General features: G+C 36.7%; 1 protein-coding gene across 3 annotated transcripts; it reads left to right on the top strand.

Annotated features, from left to right (window-relative positions):
• Positions 1–723: 723 nt before the first annotated feature.
• Positions 724–24,438, top strand: CCNT2 (cyclin T2). 3 transcript variants are annotated; one of them, XM_063288707.1, is made up of 10 exons: positions 726–950; positions 3,884–3,965; positions 6,766–6,894; positions 9,666–9,726; positions 10,043–10,105; positions 13,891–13,936; positions 15,703–15,866; positions 19,754–19,824; positions 20,956–22,054; positions 22,153–24,438. In XM_063288707.1, the coding sequence occupies exons 1-10, from the start codon at positions 742–744 to the stop codon at positions 22,215–22,217; spliced, it is 1,989 nt and encodes a 662-aa protein (XP_063144777.1). In that variant the 5' UTR covers positions 726–741; the 3' UTR covers positions 22,218–24,438. The 3 variants fall into 3 exon arrangements, 2 of the variants coding, with proteins under 2 accessions (XP_063144777.1, XP_063144776.1); XM_063288706.1 differs by having other exon boundaries at positions 20,956–24,438; XR_010066826.1 differs by lacking the exons at positions 19,754–19,824; positions 20,956–22,054; positions 22,153–24,438 and having other exon boundaries at positions 724–950; positions 13,891–14,252; positions 15,703–15,842.
• Positions 24,439–25,981: the final 1,543 nt, after the last annotated feature.

Here is a 25,981-nt window from a genome sequence, read left to right as displayed (position 1 = left end):
AGTCTATGTAAGACAAGCCTACAAACGATTAGGTGTTGAATGAGTCGAGAGAGACATTTTACCACTATTTTTGAAGATAATCTAACGCAAGTTTCACAGGATGGGTTTTCACTGGAAACACCCCTCTAGCAAGAAACAAATGACAGGGATTATATTAAACAGACTGCAGATGATCCTCTCTTGTTAATAATGCCTTCATCAAGGCATTTAAAAATATTTCAAAGCTACTAAAATATACCGTGCACATAGACCAAAACTAAGACGAAGTCGCCTATTTACTCTTATGTCAGAGTGGACTCACATCTATTCACTAATAATACCTTTTTTATGAACTATCACTTTTGCTCCTGGAAAATACATGGGGAGAACAAAAATTCCGAAGAAATCAGGCCGCTTCTTCTGCATACATGGAGCGTGAGTTCCCTCTCTTATTTCTACTAGTAAAACAGTCTAGGAAAATCCTTCACCACTGCTTCTACACAGAAAAAAAATGTTCGAGGGAACCTACTCCGACTTGATAGGGGCAGCTATTTAAAAACGTATTACATAGTCATTCGCCACTCCTCCCTTCCCCCAGCGTGCAACTCTATGGTTTATTAAAGCCAGAGTGTAGCTGAAGGACCTGGTTCGGCGCGCTTTGTCTGAGTTCTCGCGAGAGTGGCCGCGATGGAAGAGGAGGAGCCGAGCGCGCCGGTGGCGGGTGCTGCTTCGGGAGGAGGAGGAGGAGGAGGAGGAAGTGTCATGGCGGCGGCGGCGGGTTCTGGACCTGGCGCGAGTTCGGGGTCGCGCGGACCTGGCGGAGGCGGCTTAGGAAGTTCGCGCTGGTTTTTCAGCCGGGAGCGGCTGGAGAACACGCCGTCGCGCCACTGCGGCGTCGAGGCCGACAAAGAGCTCTCCTATCGGCAGCAGGCGGCCAATCTCATCCAGGATATGGGCCAGCGCCTCAACGTGTATCCTTAGCGGCGGGCGATGAGCTTGGAAGGGGAAAGAGGTAGTTGGGGGAGTGAGTCAGCGGTTGGGAGTTGTTCAGGCGGGGGCCTTTCTGGGTGACGCCTCGTCTCGGGTCTTTCGGAAGGCCGTCCCGATTGCGAACCTCTGAGGCCTCGCCTGCTGTGGCTCCACCCCTCGGCCTGCTCTCCCGTCTTCAGGGGAGAGTCGGGAAGGCGCCGCAGGCTCCCCCGGGAGTCGAGGAGAAAGCGAGATAAGAGTTCGGCGCCTGCTTGCCTACCTTGTGGCCCAGTGTGGTTTAAGTTTTCGACGCACATAAACAAGTGTCCTATTTAGCCCCTCTCTCTCGCTTGCATGGGTTTCGAGGGGGTTTGGAGTTTTAGCAAGGTGCACTTTCGATTTGATTGATTGCAAAGAATCGTGATTGTATAATGGCTGCTAAATATGTGCTAGGGTTTAATAATCTGACTTTTTTCATCAGTATTGTTTTGTTTCTTAAGTGGTTGTTTTTTATTGCAATTTATCAGTGACTGTATTAATATATATCTTTTTAAATAGCCTATATATGAGTTTGTCAAGCGTAAGGGATTTGATGCTTTTACTGCATGTGGTGGATAAAAGTTTGGTGGCATAGCAAGGAATAAACAGTGTTTTCTACACATTGGCAAATACCTAAAGAAACCACATCAGGTTTTTTTTAAATGGGAAATAGTATACAGATGTAGAATAACAGTAAAACAATCTAGGCAACTTAAAAATCATAAAAATAGGCAAAATAGAACTTTTAAATATTTTAGAATAGTGAAATTGCAAGTAGCCTCTCTGGTATTCTCAACAGTTTTCAGAAGTTTGAAATTAGGAATGACTGCTGTCATACTTTCTGTAGTTTTATTGATTGCAGACTGAACTAGTTCTGTATAAATACAGGAGATCCTGAACAAGATATAATGAAGATAACAAAGAGTACTTTCAGAGCTATTAGCAATTCTAATTCAGATCAATATTTTGCTGAAATAAGTATTAGCTGATAGCTGCTGTTTATCATAAAGTTATTTCTGCTAGTAAGCTGATCTCAAAAAGTAAGTTGGATCTGGTTATTACTTGAAGGAAACACCACCAGAAAATCCCAGAGAATCATGCTAGATTGGCAAATTATAAAATCTCAGCAGAAGGCAGTGGCAAACAACTTTCATACTGTTGCCAAGAAGATTGCATGGACATGTCCATGAAATCATTAAAGTTAGCCTCAACTTGAGGGATTTCTTATTTCATAGAATAAGAGTTGGAAGGCATCTTAGAGATCATGTAATGCAAAACCCTGCTCAGTTCAGGATCCAGAGCATTTTTAGAAATAAACTTACTCTTTGACTAATTCACATATTGCTTGTAAAATCTGTTTAAGTAACAACTGAAATGAGAATGGACTTATTTGAATAAACATTGTGAATACTAAATGTTTTAAGTGCTGAACACATTTTCTAGTTATAACTGTCGTATATGATACCTTATTATAGTTTCTAATATACAAGATGCTCGCAGAAGATTATTTCTGAACAGCATATTGACTTGGTATAATTGCTTGTTTTTAAAAGCCAACATTTTCTAACAGACACTGAAGTTGTTAGTGAAATAACCTGAGTTTTAGAAGTTATTGGAATAATGTCTTTGAAAATGGCAGTATTGAAAAAATACTTTTCTAAAAAAAATACTACAGTGTATCCTATGTAACATTAGCACAAACTGCATCTGCATTTGCAGTGGAGAGCAGCTGGCCCTTTAAATCACAAACCAGCCCTGTCTGCCCAGAGGGAATTGCCTGACCCCTAAAAGCCGATAAAAGAAAGGGCTTCTGTCAGGTTTTGAGTGGGAAGAGACATGGTGTCTTTTGAGAGAGCTGGCTGGAGTTGCATGAGCGGGTTACCTCAGGCATGGTTGGAAATTGAATTGTTTGGCTCTAGTTAGAATTGCGTTAGGGGTAGGGTTTCTTTCCCCTTAATTCTTCTTAACTGTATGTTATGTGTGTGGAACATTATCTTCTTTTGGCACTTTTAATAAAGTGGATTTTTATTTAAATCCTGGAGTTGACTGACTGCTTTCTAGCACCCACCTTAGCTTTGCTGAGCAATTGACTCCCCAAAATTTTGTTTGGTTTCCTTTTCTGTAGTTTGACCAGACCTGGGGTGGGGTGAGGATTTCCCCTTCAATCCTCTCCTGGTTCACCAGAGGGCTAGTGTGGAAGGGTGTACTTGGTTTATAATAAAGGCATGGTGGCAGCAGCTTTTCCAATCCCTGTTCACCCCCAGGCGCAGGTGACCTCAGAACAGGAAAATGCCTGAAGAGAGGGGCTAGTCCAACCCTGAGGGTGCCTTCCTTATTACAGCCTGATTTTCCACAATTGTATCACCACCATAGCTTTCCATCTCTTATTCCAAGAATTTCATGGACACCTTTTGATTCTCTGGATGGACTTTTCAGATGGTGCAGAGAAAGCAGAAATTGTGACTGGATATTATCACTGAATTGGATCCAGCTTTTATTTTGTTAATGTGGACAGCATAGAGTTCCTCTCAGAATGTTCTTACTATAGAAGAATGCTGTATTTTCTTATCACCGTATACACCATTTTGGAGGTTCCCTTCCAAACCTCAAGCAGATTTTCTGTGGGCATAGGGCACTGCTGGGGGACAACAGTGAGGAAAATTGCTCTTCTTTTGCCAAAACTTTGTTCCAGTTGATCAGAAGATTCTTGTCAATAGAGCCCTTGTGTTTAGAGAGGTATATGATGTAAAATGGTAAATTAGCAAACTTCTTCAATCCCTTAAAAATTATATTTGAATCAATAACTTGAAAAAAAATCATGGCTCTTTTTTACAGAACAACTGAATATAAGCTTAATAGAGGATACATATGTAGTATTTCCTTGACGCCATTTAAGATCTCAACTTACAATTAACACCGCAATTGTTTACATGCACAGGTTTTATATGCACCATTCATTCACAAAATTCAATAGAAATGTAAGTATATTTGAACTTGACATACAGTAAAATGTTACTGAAAGTGGCTTTTGAAATACTACTGTTCTAGGATACATGCCTTAAAAAAAAGTGTGGGGGGGTGCATTAGTCTTGTAGTATAAGCTATTTATAATACCTTCTTCCCTGTGATAAGAAAGAATGTGTTCTGGACAGTTTCCCAGAAAAGCTTTTCAAAAGCTTGTTTTTATTTTGGTTACAATTTGCTAATATACACATGGGCAAACAAGATATATCAGTATGGTTTAATAGCTTTTTAATATATCTGATCGCTAAATTGTGTGATCTTTTGTAAACTGAGAACTACAGACTGTCAAAACCAGTAGCCATATGCTTGGTATCAGCAAGCACTCCTTGGGAACAAAGGGGAGGTTAATTAGAAATCCAGATCGCCAAACAAATGAAATAAAGATATGTTCAGTGATTTCAACACAAAATTTATTTATCATCTATATTCAGCTTGCGTCGGTGCTACTGAAGTAACAGAATATCCCATCCATATGTTTCAGAAAGAAGCTAAAGTATAACTCAAATTTACTTTTGCACAAACTTAAAAAGGGAACATGATTTTGGATATCATTCACTCAGCTTCATCAACTAAGATGGAATTGTTTCCTCATGGGAAACTGTGCTCATTAAGTCCACTTAAGAATGAGTCATATTAGCATTTCCAGAAGTCATCAAGTTAGCAATGGCAAGATAGAGGCTGTAGTTCAAAATTATAGTGCAGGTATCTTAGTAAATGATAATCTCAGTATAGCATGTTTTTCTGAGCTAGATGCACTTCACCCTGAAGGTATTTTCTAAAAGTCTAGTCTAACAACAACAAAATAGTCCTGGAAGTTCTCTTAACACAAACACAATGGGACTTTAATATAATCTGGCGAAATGTAATTGTAGGCAACCTTTTAAAAGAGAAGTCATGATACAGAGTGCCACCTCTAGATACTGTTTTATTTTACAAGAATGATTCTGAGCATAATGTCTTTCTTTGAATGTGTGCCTACCCACAAAAGGAAGCTGGAGTGATAGAGATATTAAGGGGTTAGATAGGTGGGAAGAGTTTGCCATCTAGTAAATTGGAATTTTGAGGCTAGCCATATCCTTCTCCCCTACACCATAGCAATTATTTTGTAAGTGCTCATTGGTCAAATGTTTTCTGCTTGTATATTAATAGTAAAGAAGTGATGCATTAAAATGAAAAAAAGACATGATTTGAATAGTTGTGTTATTGTGCTTACTGAAACTGACATGCAGACTTTGTTACATTTTGGGATCCAAAATAGCTAACCTAAATAATGAGACATTCTTTAGCATTTCCATGTCTGTAGTTTCACAGACTAGCTGTGGAACTAAAATAGCTGGTATTATACATTACACTTAGACACAAACAATCACAATGTGATATGTGAGCCCACTTGTGAGTTTGGTTACAGATTAAGACAACAGATACTATGTTTTCATGAGAAAAGTTGATAAACCATCACTTTCTTTTTTTGAAATACCTAAATCTTGATGGCAATGAATTATAGGGGTAAAAATTTTATATCGTATGTGTATAATCAGCTGTTCAGAATTTCAGTAAAAGTAAGCACAGCTATATTTTCTGTGAGGAGTATATGTAGCATGTTTTGATGGAATCAAAAAGACATCATGAGGTATGTTCTGATACACAATTATTTATCTGAAAAATTCACACTTAAATGCTGTCAGCAAGAAATCTGCCTTGCATCTATGGTAGCAATGTAGGGTTGGAAAAACATCTTTTAAGGCTGAAGCGGTGATGAGCTTTTGGGCTGGATAGCTGAGGTCTAGTTTTCTTTTGTTCTGATGTTTTGCCAGCAGCTCAGGCTGGCATCTTCAGAGGCAGAGCTACTTTGTGGTATACCTCTGAGCAGCTCAGCACAACTGCTAACAAAATGTCAGAACAAAATAAAAGTGGACCATAGCCATCTAACCCAAAAGTTCATCGCTGCTTCGTTGATGCCAGACCTTGAAAGCATATACCAGTATTTCCCTTAAGGCTGTCCCCTGATCTGCAAAGATAATCCCAAAGGATTGAAAAGTACCAAGGAATCTAGTGGGATCAACAGATTAATACTATACCACCTCTAGCTATAGGTGATCTACTGATTGATTTGCACTACAGTGCACTCCACTTTTAAGAGGAACTCAGCCAATGTAAGTGTAGTCTCAGTGCTCTCTCTGAGCTTGATTGTTTGCTTGCAGATGTTTCACTGCCCAACTAGGTAACATCATCATTGACAGTGATGATGTTACCTAGTTGAGTAATGAAACATCTGCAAGCGAGCAGCCATGCTCAAAGAACAACAAGTATGCCACAGTTCAGCCCTCAGATACAGATAGTCTCTTCTGTTGAGAGTGGTCTCAGTTGGAGAGTGCTTGAACTGAGAAGCTTAATTTAGGCCCTTACTAAAAAATTTTGTCTTAGCTGGCAGGCTGAACTTAATGGCTACAAGATGAAGGTTAAAATAATTTCATCCCTTCACATGTTGAAAATGCTAAATAAAAGCACATACTTGTGTTGCATTGGGCGCAAGCCAAAACGAGCGGGCTTTTTGTTTCTTGCTTCTATTGAAAATATTTGGAAGAAAGTACAATTGGTCTAATACTTTTAAATAATAACATGAGATACAAAGTAATTCTCAACTTTTACAAGGCACCATTTATTATACTTCGTTAAGATTCTCCTAGTGTACCAGAAGTAACTAATCTTAAAAAGGATATGCTATAATAATGTTTCTGCATTTTCTATCCACAGATCATCTCTCCTACTGCTTTATTTTTGGCTGCAAAAGTAGAAGAACAACCACGAAAACTTGAACATGTTATCAAAGTAGCACATGCTTGCCTTCATCCTCTAGAGCCACAGCTGGACACAAAAAGTGATGTATGTTTATATAGGTTTAATCTTATTTCAGTCCATAAATCAGAAGAGGAATTTGCCAATTGCTTCCTTTTCAAATGACCTTACATACTATAGCTTTCATTGTTAATAATTTAACAAAAATTACCACCTTTGTTGATTGTTTTTCCTTCTTGTTTAATAAAACTTTATTAAGTTTTTCAACAAATACATAAAACTACAAGAAATGAAATAAAGTATACTACAAGAAAAAAAACTAAAAAGCGTGAAAATACAAAAAAAGACTACTACATAATACATACATACTAACTTCTGACTTTCTACAACAAAGATATGAATAAGTCAATATTAGTCTCTTACTCTATTCAAACTGGAATAAGCATTACTTCTGTAAAACATTTCCATTCTCAATAGATTTCCTCTAAAACACAATTTTCCCCTTGAAATAAATAAATAAATGGATGGAGATAGATAGATAGATAGATAGATAGATATAATAAAAAAAAATTCCCCCTTAACAGATAAATATCCTTCCTCATTACAATTTTACTCCAAACCAAAGCATTTATATAGTTAAGCATATCTCCACTGTTACATATTTAAACAATAACCTTATTAATATCCTTTTACCCAAGGTAAATTCATTATCCCAAAAGCAAAAACATCTGTCTAAACCTTTAAAAGACCATCCTAATAAACACAAACAGTTAACCCACTTCAAAGTAAACTAAGGCATTTATATATCTCCCTGTTATACACAAGGCTTTCTCCTTGCAATCCCCGACTTGCCTTGTAAAGTCTAATTCATCTTCAAGGACCTTCTGTCCCTTGAGGCTTAAATCTTGTCTTTGATCTCAATATTCCAAAAATGCAGTCATTTCCGTTCCTTTTACACCCAAAGCTTTTCCTTCTTCAAAATTAACATTCCAGAGGTGAATCTTCTTCCGTTCACTTTTTGTCCTTGGGATGTTACTCATTTTTTTCTTTGAGACCAGGACCTTATTTTCCAAATAACTTTCTAAGATATGGTTGAAAGCATAAGTAACCTTAAGGTACAGCTCCTTAAAAATAGCTTTAAAATCTTTCATATCCCTCCACAGAATGTTATGGCACCCTCTAGTGCCTCAGGGTATTAGACAAAAGGCTGTCTTTCAGAAAGAAAGTGTTAATCAGGGGTGGAAAAATAAAGGTAAACAAGGCCATTTCTCACAGGAAAGCAGATAGATCAAAGCTCAGCTCCGCAAATTCAAGTGGGTAAATCTTTTGTAATCCTTCAGACTTTGAAAAAAGTAACAGTAAACAGGTGAAAGTCTTTAAATCCAGCAATACAAATTAAAAAGAAAAAAGAGAAAAATATATATTTAGAAAAAAAAGCCAAATTAACACATTAATAACTCCCAAAAATAATGAAAACCACCAAGAGATTCTGCATTTCTTTGTTGCAAAGACCCTCTCCTTAATAATAATTAAAAAAGAAAAAAATGGGGTAGGCAGCTTTTGAGTCCATTTAAGGCATAGGAAATGATGGCAATCCCTGCCTCCCAGCTGCTAGCTTACCAGTCGATCACAAAACGCTGTTTTGCGGTCTTCTGGCTGCTTCCAGCCATCTGGAGGACAAATGGGGCAATTCCTGGGGTTCTCCTTAATCCAGAGAACACTTCTGGGCTCTAGAAAATCCTGCCTGAGCCCAGTAAAGTCTGTATGGCCAGGTCAACTGCGAAGCTCGTGGAGACACGTCTCAAGTTACCAATCCCCCACTGGAAGTGCCAACAGTTTTTCCTTCTTGGAAAATTTAAATACATATGTAATGCACTTATGCTTAACATTCTACCATTCTTAATATTATTAGCAGTAGGCAATCACAGTAGTCATCAGGAAACTACCTAACACTGTTAAATTGGGGGAAAAAATCTTCCTACTTAGGGGAATCATATTAAAACAAAGACCGTTATCATTCATGTTTTCTGTGACAACTTGTGAAACTTTTTTAAAAATCTGAATGTTTTTCCCTGTTAATCTTCTCCGCTTCTTCTAGCTTTCCTTTATCTACATAAGTTATAAGCTGTAGTGAAATGAAACGACAAGTCTTTAGAGTATTGTATGTCTTTCCTATTCCTCCATTCCTTGCTATTTTGTAAAATAATACCTGAACAGGAGTAAGTTGTCATAGTTTCATACACTGAGGGAAGCAGCAGAAAATTGAGGAAGTGTTGTGAACCCTAGACTCTTCTTGATCCCACTGTGCTTAAAATTGGAAAGGAATGTTTGAAATGCCCTAATAGTGTAGTATGCTAGGGGTGCCAGCCGTAGTGAGAGGCTAATGCAGACCTGTGGATTTTATGTACCAATTTGGATGAAAGAAATGTTTGAACTGGAACTGTCTTGTTTTCTGTAGTATGCATCCCTAGCATACTACACTATTAGGGCATTTCAAACATTCCTTTCCAATTTTATCTAAGCACAGTGGGATCAAGAAGAGTCTAGGGTTCACAACAACACCTCAGTTTTCTGCTGCTTCCCTCAGTGTATGAAACTATGACAACTTACTCCTGTTCAGGTATTATTTTCCAAAATAGCAAGGAATGGAGGAATAGGAAAGACATACAATACTCTAAAGACTTGTCGTTTCATTTCACTACAGCTTATAACTTTAGTATTTTTAGCTGCCTTCGTTTTTGTGATGTGATCAAATAATGTATCTGAAATAAGCCCATCAGTCTTTTTGAAATCACTCTTGGTACTATTAACATGTTAAAATTATGTTAATATTTCAGAATTTATTTCCCAATTTTTAGGCGTATCTTCAGCAGGCCCAGGAATTGGTTATACTTGAAACAATAATGCTTCAAACTTTAGGTAAGTATATGGTTCTTATATTGTATTTCCAATACTGGACTGCCTGTTTAATATATTTCAGGGGAACCCTAGTAACACAAGAGAGCTTACTCATCATTTATCTTTTAAATATATATTCATGTCTCTCCTTTCAGAATTATACTAGCATATTGTACGTTGTTGTAGGTTGATTCATAAAATATCTATCCAATGTGGTCAACATACAGTATGTTATGAGTTTTAATGAGATTATTGAGTAAAATTTAAAGGACTAAATTTCTGTAGAGCTATGAGTAAATGTAATATAGTTTGTGAAATAACGCATTTAATTTTTCAGGTTTTGAGATTACCATTGAGCATCCACATACAGATGTTGTGAAATGTACGCAGTTAGTGAGAGGTCAGTAACTATTTAACTGATTCTTTTATTCCATCTTGCTAGGGAGGTAATGGTGGTATGACTTACTAAATTATTTCTGGAATATTACCTCTGTGAGTAAAACAGTAGAGTATCCAAATAGGTTTTGAGTTTACTTGGTTCTGTAAGTGTGCTTAAAATGAAAGAATTATAGATCATGGGTGATTTTTTTTTTAATTTTAGAGTTACTAAACTCAAAATTGAGGCAGCTAGATCTGAAATAAGTATATTTAATCCAAAGTAACATTTGGATATCAACATGAATTTGCACATTGTGCTTATGTCCTGCATATGGATGTCCTGTGTGTATCTGACAACTATGGCAGCCAGTTTCTGGGCAAGTACATTTTTAGTCTTTTTAAACATAATTCATTTAAAAGCACAGGGTAAGAAAGTATGCTTCCAACCCCACTTTTTTTTTCATCTTGCTTTTCACTGCATAGAAAGTTATAAACAAGGCTTGTGGTTACTGGAATTGTTTGCAACTGTATATATTTGGTTTGTGGTGAATTTCATTTTCACATTATTGTTTGGGCTCTTTCTGTTTCTGGATCTATAATTGTGTTTTTCACAGATCTAAAGCTTACATTTCTTTTAAAATCAGTTTACCTAGATCTGACTAATTTCTAGTGTGCATGTGACTTAAATCTTTTTCAGAGGCCAGAATCCTAGTCTGAAAGGGTTGAACATGAAACAGTCACTTTAGCCTAGAAACCATGATTTATGACTTGGCATACTGTGTGAATTCAGCCAGATAATCCATGGTTAACACAAACATATAAATTGTTCTAAATACTCTTACGTTTAAAAAATATCCGTTTCTTGAACTATCATGGCTATTTGTTTGAACGTTAATCATTCTTAGGGGAAAAAGCAATAATGATGTGATATGTCATCTTTTATTCGTGGCTATCACATTCACATATGTTCAAGTGATATCTGCAGTTAGTGGACTGCAGCTTTGTGTACATTAATGCTGGATTGTGGCAGCATTGATTTATATTTGTATTTATTGTATGGTAGATGCCTTGTTATGAACATTTTCTCAGAAGTTGAAATAAGCACCCATCTTGTTTTGATCTTTCTTATTTAGAAGTACAATAGGAGTTCACTGATGTTTCTACTGATTTTGAAAACACATCTAAATTGGTTCAACTAAACTGACAAATTCTTTGCATAAGCTGAAACAGATGGCATACTCAATTGCAAGAAAGCTCTCTTTTTAAAAAGCAGTTCATGTACAGATACCTTTAAGAGAACTGTTCTTCTTTTATTTACTGTTACTTGTCTTAAAATTAAGTATATTAGAAAAAAAATGACCAGCCTCCCTGCTTTTGTATAAAGGGATTTATAAAAGCATTTAACATAGTCTCATTTCAGAAAGTAAACATATGTTTTAAAAACCCTGTTCATTGATTGTTTTTATTGAGGGAGGAAAGTAAGTGGAACAAAGAGTAGGATGGATACTGGGAGATGTTACATACATGGAGTGAAACATCCTGTTTTGAATATGAAACAGTCTGCTTTAATTATTCAGTCATTTTAGAAGTATTTTGAGTCTGAAAAGCTTTTGACCTTGAAACTCTTTCAAAAAGATCTGGATAGGCTATTTAGATCCTGTACACCTGTAGACTCTGGTTATTTTTAAGGCAGTTTATATTTTTCCTAAGCACATTGTGAGTATAATTTGTAGAACTTGGAAATACATGTGTAACTTTTTCCATGCTATTGTTGAATGATCTGTTTAAGAGAAAATTGAAAAGCACAGTCAAATATAACTAATTTCAGGGGATGTTACAACTGAAAGGAATATTAATGGTTGCTAAATACATTGTTCTTTCTTTGAACACCATGATTCTTAGATTCATGTGATTTTCATATTGCAACAGCTCATGATCCATTTCCAAGCCCAGTACAAAATATTGGTTATTTTCTTATAAAGACAAATGTTTTAAATCCAAATTATTTGAAGGGCTGACTACTGTATTATCTTGCAAGTGCATTAAAATCTGATGAAGAGGCTCTCTTCTAGGCTTTATGATGAGAAATATAAACAGCTTGGACTTTCTCAGTGAGATATCTATTATTATTATTATTATTGCTATTATTACTACTATTATTTCTTATCTGTCCATAACTTAAGACCTCTAAACTTGTAGAACATTCTTACCTAAGGAAGGTTTTTTTGTCCCTTTCTTTGTGATCACTTGATACTTTGACATGAAGATGTTTTTAATTTGACAAGCATTTAATTTCTTGAGTTGATGTCAGTGGTCATGATTATTGAAATTTCTATAAAATTTTATCAATTACCCATATTAAATGTTTTTTAAGAAAAAATATAAAAGGGGTATATAAAAATATTGACCTTATTGTTTAGTATATACAGAATGTATCAGGAACAAACAAACATGTAAACATTACTTGTTATTCCATTAATTCTGGCTGCTTTACCACATTCACAAAACACCAAATAATTACTTTCGTATAAATTAATGCAGCACATTATTATTTAAGTTGCCAGAGTGGTAAAAATCTGAATGTGTCCAACAATTAAGCTAGAGTCCTAGAAATTAACTGTGATACTTCAGATTTAACCTCGATCATTCTCCTATTGCCAGGTTGTTCTTAATGCTAAATTTTTGAAGAGATATTTCAACTCCAGTCACCTTAGTTCTGAAAATATAATGTCTGCTTTTTACCCATAACTATTCCCAAAAAGTAATGTCTTTTGTGGCAGCTCCACTTATTTCTGCTCACCTGATTTTCAATTAGAAATGAGTTTGCCTTTGTTTCATTAAATGCCCTTTCAGCTGAGACTATGGAAAGGCTTTTCTTCAATGAAGGTATAGGTATCTGGATAGATGCATTCGATCTCTGTGATACCCCTGTGAAAAAGGTATCAGTGATCAGTTTGTCTGAAATGTCCCTCTCTAAAGTTTTGAATCATAGCCTTTAGTCATAAGAGACAGAGTAATTTAAATATACTATGGAAGAACTGGGTGATGTCCAGTTAGCATTGTTGTTGTTAGTTCCACTCAAATCTTGAGCAATGGACGTAAGTCCTTGAAATATATTTGTGGGGAGGGAGGGTCTTTAGAAAGGAGGAGGAGTCCATTTTCATTGCCTAAGTGGAATTCTGCTTGCAACATTATCCTTATTCTTCCTTTGGGAAAAGAAATCCTTTTCATATTAAATATAATTCAGATTTAAGTTACATTTGAAACGAATCACATCAAACTATGATTCAAATTAAATTTAATTACCCTCTTTAAGTAGAACATCCAAAAACGTAGCCTTCTGTGAGAACTTTTGCTCTAAAAGAAGTAGGGGATTAAGAGATCAGCATGTATAATCCTGGCTTAAGGTTATCTTGTATTTCAATATTCACTGAATGTGCAGGGGCATCTTTCTCTATCACCGTGACAGAGAATGTCCTTTGAAAGCAAGAGGGAGTCAATTTCTTCTGTTGAATGTAATGTTTGCACTTCCTTATTGGCAACACTTCTTCTGTGGATTGACTAGTATAAGCAATTACATAATTGACATGTCGGAATATTCACTTTAGTGGAATTACCAGAAACAGAATGTGAGATAAGAGAGAATATACAGTTTTGACACCAGTTTTAAAGAAGCAATTGGTGTTCCTGATGAAGAGGGTGAAAATGTGCTGTCTTTGTAAGTGGGAAGCTTTTGAACTTCACATAAATGGCATTCTAATAATAAAACCATGGTTACTGATGGCTAATTATTTTTCTTTCTTACAGCAAGCAAGGATTTGGCACAGACATCCTATTTCATGGCTACCAACAGGTTGTTATCCTGAACCTCTTTGTTGCACTGTTGTAGCACACTATAGCTTCCTTTACTGCAGGGCCCCCTACCTGTGTCTAACCCTTGTTGCAACAGGCGACTGGGCTGTCTACTGTGGTGGTACCTTCCTGTTTGCAGTGCGGTGTATTGTACAAGGGCCTAATGGCACAAAGGGGTTAAATGCACGATGTGAAGTGTAGTGGTGCTTTCTGGTGGCATTTTCTCGATTGTGAGTGCATAAGTCTAAAATTGGTAGCCTGAATAGCAGCTAAAGATTACAGAGAGATAAACTTAACCTAGAAATCCGAGCATCTTGGTAAGTACAAAGCTATTTCTAGTTTACCCTTGTAGTTAATGGCAATTTTTTTCTTAATAAAAATATCAGTTTGTTTTTGAAAATGAAATTAAGGCATTAATTAAAATATGTTCTTAGATACTTTAGAACCAGCTTATGTATTTATCATTGCAGAAGCCATCTGGTTCTGTAATGTAATTTTTTTTTTCTTAAAGCCCTATTTACTGTTTCACTGGTCAGATGCTGGCCAGTGAGTCTTTAGACTTAAATAAAAATAAAATGTACGGGTGAAAATAAATGTAAGCTTGGTAAATACGTAACAAGGGAAAGGCAAAGCAAGGCAAAGTTTTATTGATAAGAAGCACAGCATAAAAAACATAACTATACATTTGGTAATTTTGTGGATAAAAGATTTTAAGAAGTGGAAAATAGCTTAATGGAGTTTCTAACTTAGTGTTTCAGCTTTGAGACAATGAAAACAGAAAACAAAAGATAGGTAGCAGTGGATTAGCACGTATGTAGCAGAAATTAAAATGGGATGAAGAATTTCATCTGTAAAATTATAAGAAAAAACAAACTTTGGGGGGAAGACAAGATATCATAGGAACTAAGGATTCAATTCAGACATTAAACTTAATAAAGGGAAAAAAAAGAACCAGCAGACTACATTAGAGTAGTTGGGGTGAATGGAAGTGTGGATAAGGTATTAAAAGTCACTTGATTACCTTAAGAATTTATAGTAGTTGTGTGGCTGAAAGATGGAGAATCATGCTGACTTACCCAGAGCTATTTTTGGAGTGTTTGGATGGACAGATGCCTATGTTATTTTAAGAACAAGATTAACATCATGAATATGGAAAAATGCATGAACTGGTGACTTAAATATAAAATATACAAATAATACTTTGGGCAAAAAAAACTTAACTGAGGTTGACATATAATTGCTGTTCCAACAGACGTTTTTCAAGTGAACATCAAATTTTGAGGCCATTTTAGAATATAAAATTGGCATAGATTCATTGCTTCTTAAACAATAACAATTAATGTATGCTATATTCCAGGCTGGACTTGAAGAGAAAATTTGGTTTCTCCTTACTTGTTAACTTAGTTATTTCTCAGTAACTTTCGAAATAAAACATGAACAATGCAGTAAAATCTATAAGGAGGTGATTTTTGCAAAAATGTTATATGCATTAATATTTTAACTTTTTTTTAATATTGAGATGTATGTTTTAAATGTGAAACAGAATACTGTGGTTCTTTCATATGTTCAGCAAGAGAAGTGCCAAATTCTTTTACATATCTTTGATTTTTATTTTTTTTAACGAAGTCCAAAATTTGAAACTTCAACAAATGTATACAGTTCATTAACATTTTCCTTGCATATATGTTGATAAGTTCTTTCTCCTTGTTTTTTGTCTTTTCCATATTTGGTGCTTGTTCTTCCATTATGAAACATTTATGACCACAGTCTGCACCTTACTACATTTTGTCTTCAATACAAGCCAACGGTGATAGCATGTGTATGTATACATTTGGCTTGCAAGTGGTCTAACTGGGAGATCCCTGTATCGACGGATGGAAAACATTGGTGGGAATATGTAGATGCTTCTGTTACTTTAGAATTACTTGATGGTAAGTAGTAACAACTTTCCTACATCTCTTTAAAATAATTAACTGTTTTGCTTGTGATATGTTGTTTTAATATAAAGTGGATTAAGGAGATATTGACTAATTGATAAATTGTTTTTAGTTTCTGAAGGCTAACTTTTGATATTTCAGAATGTAATGTGAGCCATCTTTCTAGGGTTTATTAGGAATTTTTGGGCTTTGTGTCAATTGAGCTGTGGACTTGTGCTTGTGCAGTGGCGTTTTCCATCACTCTTCTTCTGCTCTCTCTGTAGGTTTCAGGTCCCCAGTCCTTCTGGAGCATATTTTGGGACGGGAGGGAAAGAAATTATTCTGCTAGCAGATGTGATTGCATCAGTGGGGTGATGGTATAGATATGTTTACAAAACTAAATCAGGAACAAACTATCTGTTCTGGGTTCAAATTATAGAAGACACGAGGATTCATAACAAGCCTACTAGCCAGGTGAAGAAGTACAGAAAATTTGAACTCTATGATACCATCTAATAGCCATTTTTAACGCCCAAAAAGTCAGTAGACCTCGATTTACTTGAAGTTATTAAGCAGAGCAAGCAAGTTGCAGCCATTTGACCTGTTTTGGTATTCTGATTGAAAGTAATGTAGGAGAGACATATTTTGCTCAAGATGCAACCCTTTCAGTCAGTTGCCACCTCCAGGACTGGAGGACATCCTGATAGAAAATATTAAATTAATTTCAGGCAGTCCATTAAAATGCAGGTTCTCAGATGGTGGGTTACCACCTCCAGGGTGATCTTCTGGATCACATTTGGGCGGTTGCACTTGCTGTGTCTGGATGCCTTTGCTGAGCTGCTGGACAAGGCTGCATGGGTTGCAAGTATGGGGGTTCTCCTTGAATAGCCTTTGCACTCAGGGACTGGCTTCTGCAACAATCCCAAACATTTCCCAAACACAGTCAGTACTGAAGCACTCTTGCCTAGTCTCACCTCTTCAAATGGTAGTTCTTCCTGAGCTTCACATTGGGGGTCATCATATTGGACCCTAGGGCTAAGCCCGTGTGTCTGCTCCAAGTAGCTCAAGGGCTAGACCTCTTCTGCTTCTTGCAGGAAGATGTCTTGCAATGGAAGGCCAAAAAGCCAGGACCCAACGTGTCACACACACTCTAAAAAAAGACCCAACCTTGGAAGAGGAGGGAAAGACTAGGTAAGAGCACCTCAATCCTGGGTAGGTCACCTTGGATGGCACTCAGGAGACTGTTCAGGCCTTTGCAGGAGCCATTCGTATCAGCACAAAGGTCATTGAAGGACAGCCCAGGGCCCATAAGAAGTCCTGGTAGCAGTCTGACTTTGGATTAGGAAACCTGACTTCTACATGCATAGCTGGATTGCTACCAGACTGCTTCCATTATGTCTGGACAACACACCAGCCAAGTACACATGGTCTGTTTGTTTTATCCATGAAAACCATTGTTTGCTTAATTGCAGTTGGAACATGCCTGATGTCCTCCAACACTTCTGACCTATGCATTGCAGTGGTTACAGATTGAATGAAATGGGTCCTCAGGCACAAGCATGAAGTGTTCTTGTGCTGTGCTGTGCTAAGGCTTGCAGCCTGCCCACTAGAATGGAAGTGGAAAGTCTGTTCTCTCTCAGGGTCACCACTTCCTCCATGTGCTATGGACTCAGATTCAGGAGGAGACTCATCCTGACCTTTGCCCTCAGTCCCTGGGTTATTAATTGAAAGGAGCAGATCAAGTACCTGAAGCTTCAGTACCACTGCTGCTCTGCTTTTGCAGGAAGAAGAGTCCCTTGTTCTGCACTGGGGCTGACATCAGCCTTACCCACGATTCCAGCTGTGGTCTCAGGAAGCATAGGCATAATACTAAGTGAAGCCTCTTTACAGCAGTTGCCACCTTGGTCAACAAACCTTGCCTTCTCTCTGATTAGTCTTCTAAGTGACTATGACTAACTTAGCTCTGTCCTCCTCTGGCTTGTTCAATGAGCGATGGGAGAGAAGCTTTAAAGGCAAGCCTTTTAAAAAAAAACATCAAAAAAGGGCAAGGGCTCCATTTTATGTGCATCTAAGTATATCTAGCAAGTAGCAGTGCTATGAGTGCCAGTTCACACAAACAAAACCTAATTGGAAGAATTAACTCTGCCAAAGAAACAAGCTATTTTGGGAGGGAAGGGTTTTCAGGAGGTGGGGGCTTGTAAGGGGCTGTTTTCAAAAGCAAGAAAATGCGGGATGGGGTGGGGAAATCTCTCTTTATTTCTATATAATTTTAATTGAAGAAACTTTAGCAAGATTAAAACAATACAAACATTAGAAAAGAAGCAAAATGAGGAAGAATAGTGAATAAGTAAGAAAGAAAATAGAAAAAGAAAGAAAAGATTATAAAGAACCAGATTCTGATCTTTTTGACACTGGCTATAAATCCATTTATATTTTAATCTCTCTATAAGGTTACATCATAATTTCCTTCTTTCCTTAAGCTACCCTCTTACTTCTCTTTCTGTCTAATTAAAATCACTACCCATCCCAATAGACAGATGGACAGGTTTGTTATTTATTTTACATTGATATATTTGGAAAACGTTTTCCATCTGAAACCAGCAATTGCAGATTCCATCTAGAAATTGTAATTCAGTCTTTAAGCAATGAATTGAACCTAGATCATAAGGGATCATATTACCCAGTCTTGTGTCTCCATCAGTACAAAGCTAATTCAAAGGCTGAGACAAATTTCATTAAGCCAGCATTTAGACTCAGGGATATAGACCTTTGTCTGTGAGTATATAGTCCTCTTTTTTGCCATAGTCCCAACATGATATATGCAAAGTTCTTCATATATTGAAAGATTACAGAGGTTGAGGATATAATTTTAACAAAATAATGACATTTTTTGCCATTAACTGCTTTTGAAGAATCTGGTTCACCATAGCAATAATACCTGACCAATAGGAATTACAAGTGGGCAAGACCATAACATACATACCAAAATTCCTTGAAGTTTATTACATGTCTAGCATAAAAATGATGAGAGCCAACATTTTTTAAACAACTTTCCTAGATAGTTACTAATGTTGCATATATTTACTGCTTTGTTGTATACTACCTTCAGAATTTTTCTTGAAGACTACAGAATTCTGAGTAGTTTGTCTTCATTTGTAGTATTTGAGAAAAAAATACAGTGTGTAAAAATAAAGAACCTTGTTATTATAAAGGAAATATTAATTACTGAAAATGCCATTTTAGGAGTGGTTGTAGAAAAAGACATAGTATCCCGTTTCACCTATAGGGTTAGGACCCAACTAGTAATTGAGTTCAAACATCAAGCTATGGTAAAACAAGTGATACTACGTCTTAATGTGGTGTGATCAGTGTTTGGGAGGTTTTGAAGGCAATTTGGTGATGCTGTGATATTAATGGAAGGAGAATGGCCAATATTTTAGAGGCCGCTCAAAAATTACCCAGATGCTTTACTCGAAGGGAAGCTTCCCAAGAGTCACTTTCATTGTCACTCTGGAAAACAGGCTAACATTGCACCAATGATATCTGGTCTTGAAATCTTGGGGTGCTGAAGGGAGGGTTAATGTGGGCCACATGTTGCCCACCTTTCACATACCATGATCTGTGTATTAGAACAAAGTGCCTTCCTCTCATGATTTTCTTTGCATATTCTTGAGCATTTTCATGTGTAAACTTTTACAGGAGGAGATAATTAACAACAATTAGTTAACAGCAAGGCTTGATCAGTAACTTGTGTTTGCTTTCTTTGTATCAGATAGAAACACTATTTTTATCAGTAATAAAATTGTCCTATTTTTCTTTTAGATTGAAGTTCATTGCAAATTACTGAAGGATTTCAGCTAGTAATTCAAATGTATTAATCTTACATTCATTTTCTTTCACAGAGCTAACACATGAATTTCTTCAGATATTGGAGAAAACTCCTAGTAGACTAAAGAGAATTCGAAATTGGAGGGTAAGAATTTCTCCTAGTAAAGACTATTGTTACTAACATGCTAGTATGTGTGCATTGGTGTTCTGCTTTAGCTTTCTTGAAGTATCCTGGATAAATCCTAAATAGAACCCATTGTTACATATTTTCCTTCACTTTTCTTTTCTCTGCAGCCCCCATATACCTTTTAAATTATCTGCTTAAGATTGTTAAGAGACCTGCTGAGCAGATTTTGAGGGTTCATAGGTTCTACAATATAAAAGGGGAGTCTCCATTTTCCCCCACTGTTCCATTCTGTAAGTGGAATCTGCTTCTGTTTTTAGAAATAGAGTATTGAATTCCACCCTAAGTCTTAAAATGAACCTTGACGTTTTCATAACTATTTGATTTTTTTAGATAAATCTGTGTTAAATAAGTATAAAACAGAACTGCAAATCAAATTAAATGATTTGGGTCCTAAATTGCTGCTCTTCACTGGTGGAATATGGGTTTTTTTTTAATCACTTCATACTGGGCCACTTCATACTGTTGAAAAGACCCCCTAATTCTAGAGAGGTGACTTTTAGATCACAGGAAAAAGAAGGAATGGGTAGGTAATTGTTTTTCCTTCTCTCCAGCCAGGATTTTTTTTTATGGGTTCAGAAGCGAAGTGGAGTTAAGGTATACATGGTTGGGAGACTTCCAGGAAATATAGGCTGGACTGGTAATTTGAAGAAAACTAATATTCTAAAAGATATTAGTGGCAAAAGACTCCATATTGCTGTAAAGAAGACTCCATGAACTTGTCCATGTAGTCTAGCTCACCATGAAGGAGAGTTTACTTTTTAAGCAGATTTATGCTCACACCAAAGGAAGGGGACTAGGAGATGACATTTGGAAATCCTTTATTTCCCCAAGTTTTCTGAAGTGGATGATTTAGGATGAGGGACTATGAAGCAGTATGAAAGATAGTGTGAGGGGCTATAGGTTGAAATGGGAGAGAGTAGAAATAATGTTTCCCAAATCTGGATCCTAGCCCCTCTGTTTATAGCAAAGGTACTATGCTTATGTACTCTACTCTCTTTAGGATCTGTGTAACCCCCATAGGACTTAAAATGTCCTTATAGATCGTACAGTTCAGAATAGATACTAACTTACTCATATGTTCTCGCATAGGCTAATCAGGCTGCTAAGAAACCTAAAGGAGATGGCCAGGCATCTGACAACTCTCTTCTCAGCTCATCTTTGGTTCAGAATTCCATTCTGGTGGATGCTGTTGCTGGTGTATCTGCAAATGCAAGTTTCCAAAAACCATCAACATCCACATTTCCTGCCCCGGTTCCTTTGAACTCAGGAAATATTTCTGTTCAAGATAGTCAAGAAAATCTGGCAATATTAGCTGCAGGAATGCCAAGTACCTCATATAGTTTGTCCACACACCAAGAATGGCCTCAGCACCAAGAACAAACACGGACAGAACCGATGTATTCTCAGAAACAGGAGACGTCATTGCCAGGCGCTCAGTTCAACATCAGCTATCAACCGAGCACTTCACTGCAGTTACATTCCGGATTACATCATAGAGCCGACAAACTCTCTGAGCATTCTGTGGCTCACAAACCAGGGAACAAACATCATGGGCAAGTTGCCTCTGCGCCTGCGATCATGCCTCAGAAAATGTCACTGGACAAATACAGAGAGAAACGTAAGCTAGAAACCCTTGAACTGGATATAAGAGAACACTATATGGGAACCGAGCCTCAATATAAAAAGCACACCCAACCCCAAACAACCAACAGCAGTTCTGTAACTTCTCCTATTAGAATGAAAATCCCTATCGCTGGCGCGGAGAAACCTGAGAAATACACGCCGGACAAAAAAGACAAAAGCGGTTCGCTCAAATTGCGGATACCCATTCCACCTACAGAAAAAAATTCAAGCAAAGAAGATCTGAAAATGAAAATCAAAGTCTCTTCCTCGGAGAGGCATAGTTCCTCAGATGAGGGGAGTGGGAAAAGCAAGCACTCTAGTCCCCATGTTGGCAAGGAAAAGCACAAGGAACATTCCACGAACCGTCACCATGGTAGCAGTCATAAGCATAGTGGCAGCGGTAAACACGGTAGTGATGGATTAACGCCAGCTGTTCTGAGGAGTCCTGTTGGTCTGAGCTCTGGTGGCAGTGTCTCTAGTTCCGGCTCTTCCAGAAAGAAGCTGTTCAGCAATGACGCTTCTCACAACCACCATTCCAAAACGAGCAAAAGTTCCAAAAGTTCAGGTAGTTCATCTAGTTCTTCCTCTGTTAAGCAGTATGTATCCTCTCTCAACTCTGTTTTTAACCTTCCCTTACCCCCTCCTCCCCATGTCACACACCAGGTGGGCTACGGACATCTCAGCACCCTCGTGAAACTGGACAAGAACCCAGTGGAGAACGGTCCTGATGCCAGTCACGAGTACAGTACAAACAGCCAGCATATGGACTACCAAGACACATTCGACATGCTGGATTCACTGTTAAGTGCCCAAGGAATGAATATGTAATCAGTTGTTTAGGTCCCTTTCCCTTTTCCTTTTCCTTTTTTTATTTATTTAAGAATATTAGAAAGAAAATCTTCATCATCTAAGAAGAGCAAATCAGCTGTCGCCCCACTTTATACATACATACATACATATATATATGAAATATATATACATACACACATACACACATACATATATATATGTAAGTGCTGCTTTATCCTTCACTCTGAAGAGATTGAGTAAACGAGCCTGTCTCCACATATGATAGTGTTATAAATACTCTAATGATGCAGAAGGTGCAAAAATCACAGTATTTCCGCAACCACAGTTAAGAACAGTAGATTAAATGGCTGCTTTTAGCTGTATGGAATGCCTCATGCATTATTTATAATTGACTATGCCAGCCACGATTTTTGTTGCTTAGTTAATGAATGAGTGTAATTTTTTTTGTGTATTTATACTGTATGTATGATTTGCATGTTTCAGAGAAGGGATATGTAAAGTATACTGACAATGTTTACAACAAAAAGTGGAGAGAATGTACATACATTTTTGTATGTTTAGATATACCATAAATACTCAGGATTGGAGCTGCTTGTAAGTATAACCAGTGTACCTAACCTTTTCCCTTGTGTCAGCATCGATAAGGAAGAAACTTCAGTGGCACTTCATGTTAAACATTGGGCCTTATTTGGGAGCCACTTCCTGAGCGCCATCCACTGACTGGGCATCATGTGCTGGCGGGGAGTGGACGATCAGCCATGGCAGGGCGGCCCCAGCCGAGCAGTGTGAAAATTGCACGGGCCTCCGCTTGTCATAAACCAGCTGAGTGCTGAAATGTCAGTAGCTTTCAGAAGGGGGAATGAAAATAAAGTTTATATAATCTTTTTGATGTGAAAGTGCATTTAAATGTTTGGCTTGATGCAGTAATAGACACACAGAGCTGTTAATAATGGTTATATAGATTAACGTGATTTAAGAACTGAAATACGTAAACTTCTATAGTGACATTAGTTTTTGTTTTTTTTAAATTTAAGTTATTAGTGAACAGGGATCACTGTTTTCCATTAGCATTTCATACAGACTGCCACATTTTGAATTTAAAAAGTGTGTTATGTGAGTAAAATGCCATTTCCTTTACAGGTGGAATACTATCTTTGCAATAAATAAGTACAATTGTTGGTATACCAACTTCTCCCTTATCTCAGACAATAAAATAATTGTCACGTGTGCTACATGAATTGTACTTGTGATTGTAGTAACAAAACTGGAGGTTGTTTTTTCAGATCTGAATAATCACTCTCCAATTAAACCACTAGTATACATTTTTATGGCTGTGTCATATTACTGTTTTCATTCACTTGCCTTTTTTTTAAACAAATGACTGTTGTGAATGTTGATGAGTTCTTGTTCCAAGCTGATGTCCCATTTTTACCAGCTGTGACCCTAAGTGCATGGAAATTACCTCAGCGTAAATTCAGTACAGTAGCAAGTGTTACTTACTGGGTGTAAAATCTAAAAGATTTTGTTAAGTTATCCTCATATCTGAGAGGGATCTACTACTTGGTAACATCTGTTCTTGTGCAGTTTATGCTCTAATTGGTTATAAACATTTCAGAAAAAGTCTGAAGTTTTAAGCCCTTTAGCTACATTAAAAGTGCTTTAGGTAATTGTTGAGCATGTATCCAATTAGTGGTTACAATATAATGTAACTACTGTTGCATCAATTACTATGTAATATTTAGTTGCTGGTAATGCAAAACTTTGTACTGCATACTTGAATACATTTATTTGAATTATGGGTGTCTTTTTAATACTTTAACATGGGCACTATGAATAATGTACCTTCAAATTTTAATCTACTCCTTAGCTCTTCAGTCTCTTTCATCCATACTTGTTACTTCTTCACCCTTGTAATTTTATATTGAGAGTATTTCTTAAACCCTGTATTGTGAAACTTGATCCTGCGTTGTTGCATTTTAAGCCTTTTAGACTTTCTTCACTACCTCATTTATGCTATGAAATCCTCAAGAGCTTTTGACATACAGTGTAAGAAAGATTAAATGTTTTAAACTGTGATTCCCAGTAGGAAGAAGACAAACCAGTAAATGTTTGCTTTAAATAAAATTTATTTACAAAGTCTCATAGTATTTGCTTCCCAGCTTGTAGCTTTGCCTTGGAATGCATTTTATCCATTACAGTTTGAAGATATAATGGGCACATGGCTATAGATCTAAATAAAAACTACCCTTGAATTTTAAATTTGTTGAAATAATATGTTTAAAGTTCAGTTTAGATACTTGGAACCAATCCTCCGTATTTCTCAACAAGTGACCATAGGATTGGGATTCTGGTCTGCCCTTACTCCTCTGCTACTTAAAATTACTGTATACAAACAATATTTTCTTACGTTTTCATTTTCCTGTAGATTGGGTTTTCTTAAAAAGATATAAACCTAATTGAACAGCTATAAATTTCTGCAAATGCAGAAGAATCTGAACTCTAAAATGTTGATCCAACATGAACAATAGATGTGTAGAATTTTACTAAATATGTTAATGATGTATAAATACTTGCTGTCTCATGAATACAAGAACTGTTCATAGAAAATGGCTCCTGCTGGGGGGGGGAGGAAGAGGAAGGATTATTTTATTTCATTAGGAACATATTTTTAGGTAGCACAGTGGAATGCATGCTTGAGGGGGTTATATAAATCTTCCCTTTTTTATGCTCTCACAGTAGAAGTCTGTTCCATGTAACTCTCAATACAGTCATAGACTTTTGTGAAATTGTAATGGCTTAATTCTTTATCTATTTACATTTTCATTTTAAGTTAATCTGATTTAAAGTTACTGAACTTTATAATCCAATGTTTATCATTGTTAGAATTTCCTGCAGTTAAGAAAATTACTCTGGGGAAGAACTAATGCTCCTAACAAAGGTGAAGATCTTAAGTGCTGAAACATATTTTGGATTTAGTAGAAATGTTGCATAAATGTTTTACGCTAGCCACCCAATTTAATTCTTGAGCATTTGCTTTGTTAAGAGTGAAATTCAGTGTCCACTCCTGCCATGAGATTTGGACAAAAGAACCCACAGGGAAGAAGCTTTTGCCCACTTGCTGCTCTTTTCAATGGAGGAATTCTATTCATAGAAATCTAAGATTCTAACCTTGATTTGAAGTAATTTATGTGTTGTCAATGTGTATATCGTGTTTAAAGTGTGTGTCAAGCTCCCTGGGAGCTCATGCAATATTTAAATAGTTAAAAAATGTATACAACTTGTAAACCAATATACTGTATATTTGAAAGCCAACTTAACGCCTGAAGCTGCTAACTTTGCTGTTGCACTTCATGTTGCTCCAGCTTTTAACTTAAAATTGTTTTTATTTAGAAACTTTCAGTATTTTCCTCTCACTCCAAAATTGCCCTTAAGGAAACTATATTCCATTCAGAGAATAGGTAGGCTATGACTGAAATCAAGAGGGAAGTTTGTATTTGTGCTAAAGAAGGCAACAGTAAAGAGGATTTTGAGAAGAAACCATTATAGAAGAGGAGCAAAGTTACAAGGAAATGTCTTAGGTAAGAATATATCCAGGGATAGCATAATGCTTAGCAGCATATAGTAGCATCTGATTTAAATAGCCAAGGTTCAGGTAATAATGACAAATGGGAAGAAAATGGGG

Source organism: Candoia aspera, chromosome 1, assembly GCF_035149785.1.
Source record: "Candoia aspera isolate rCanAsp1 chromosome 1, rCanAsp1.hap2, whole genome shotgun sequence".
NCBI classification, from domain to species: domain Eukaryota; kingdom Metazoa; phylum Chordata; class Lepidosauria; order Squamata; family Boidae; genus Candoia; species Candoia aspera.
The sequence above is the reverse complement of the archived record's forward strand: the minus strand, read 5'-3'. Positions and strand labels throughout refer to the sequence as shown.

Excerpts from the sequence above, each read along its gene's own strand:
- CCNT2 (XM_063288706.1), top strand. The coding sequence starts at position 742 with ATGGCGGCGGCGGCGGGTTCTGGACCTGGCGCGAGTTCGGGGTCGCGC. Across the intron at positions 951-3,883 it reads ATGGGCCAGCGCCTCAACGT|ATCTCAACTTACAATTAACA; the intron begins GTATCCTTAGCG and ends ACGCCATTTAAG. Across the intron at positions 19,825-20,955 it reads AGAGAATTCGAAATTGGAGG|GCTAATCAGGCTGCTAAGAA; the intron begins GTAAGAATTTCT and ends GTTCTCGCATAG.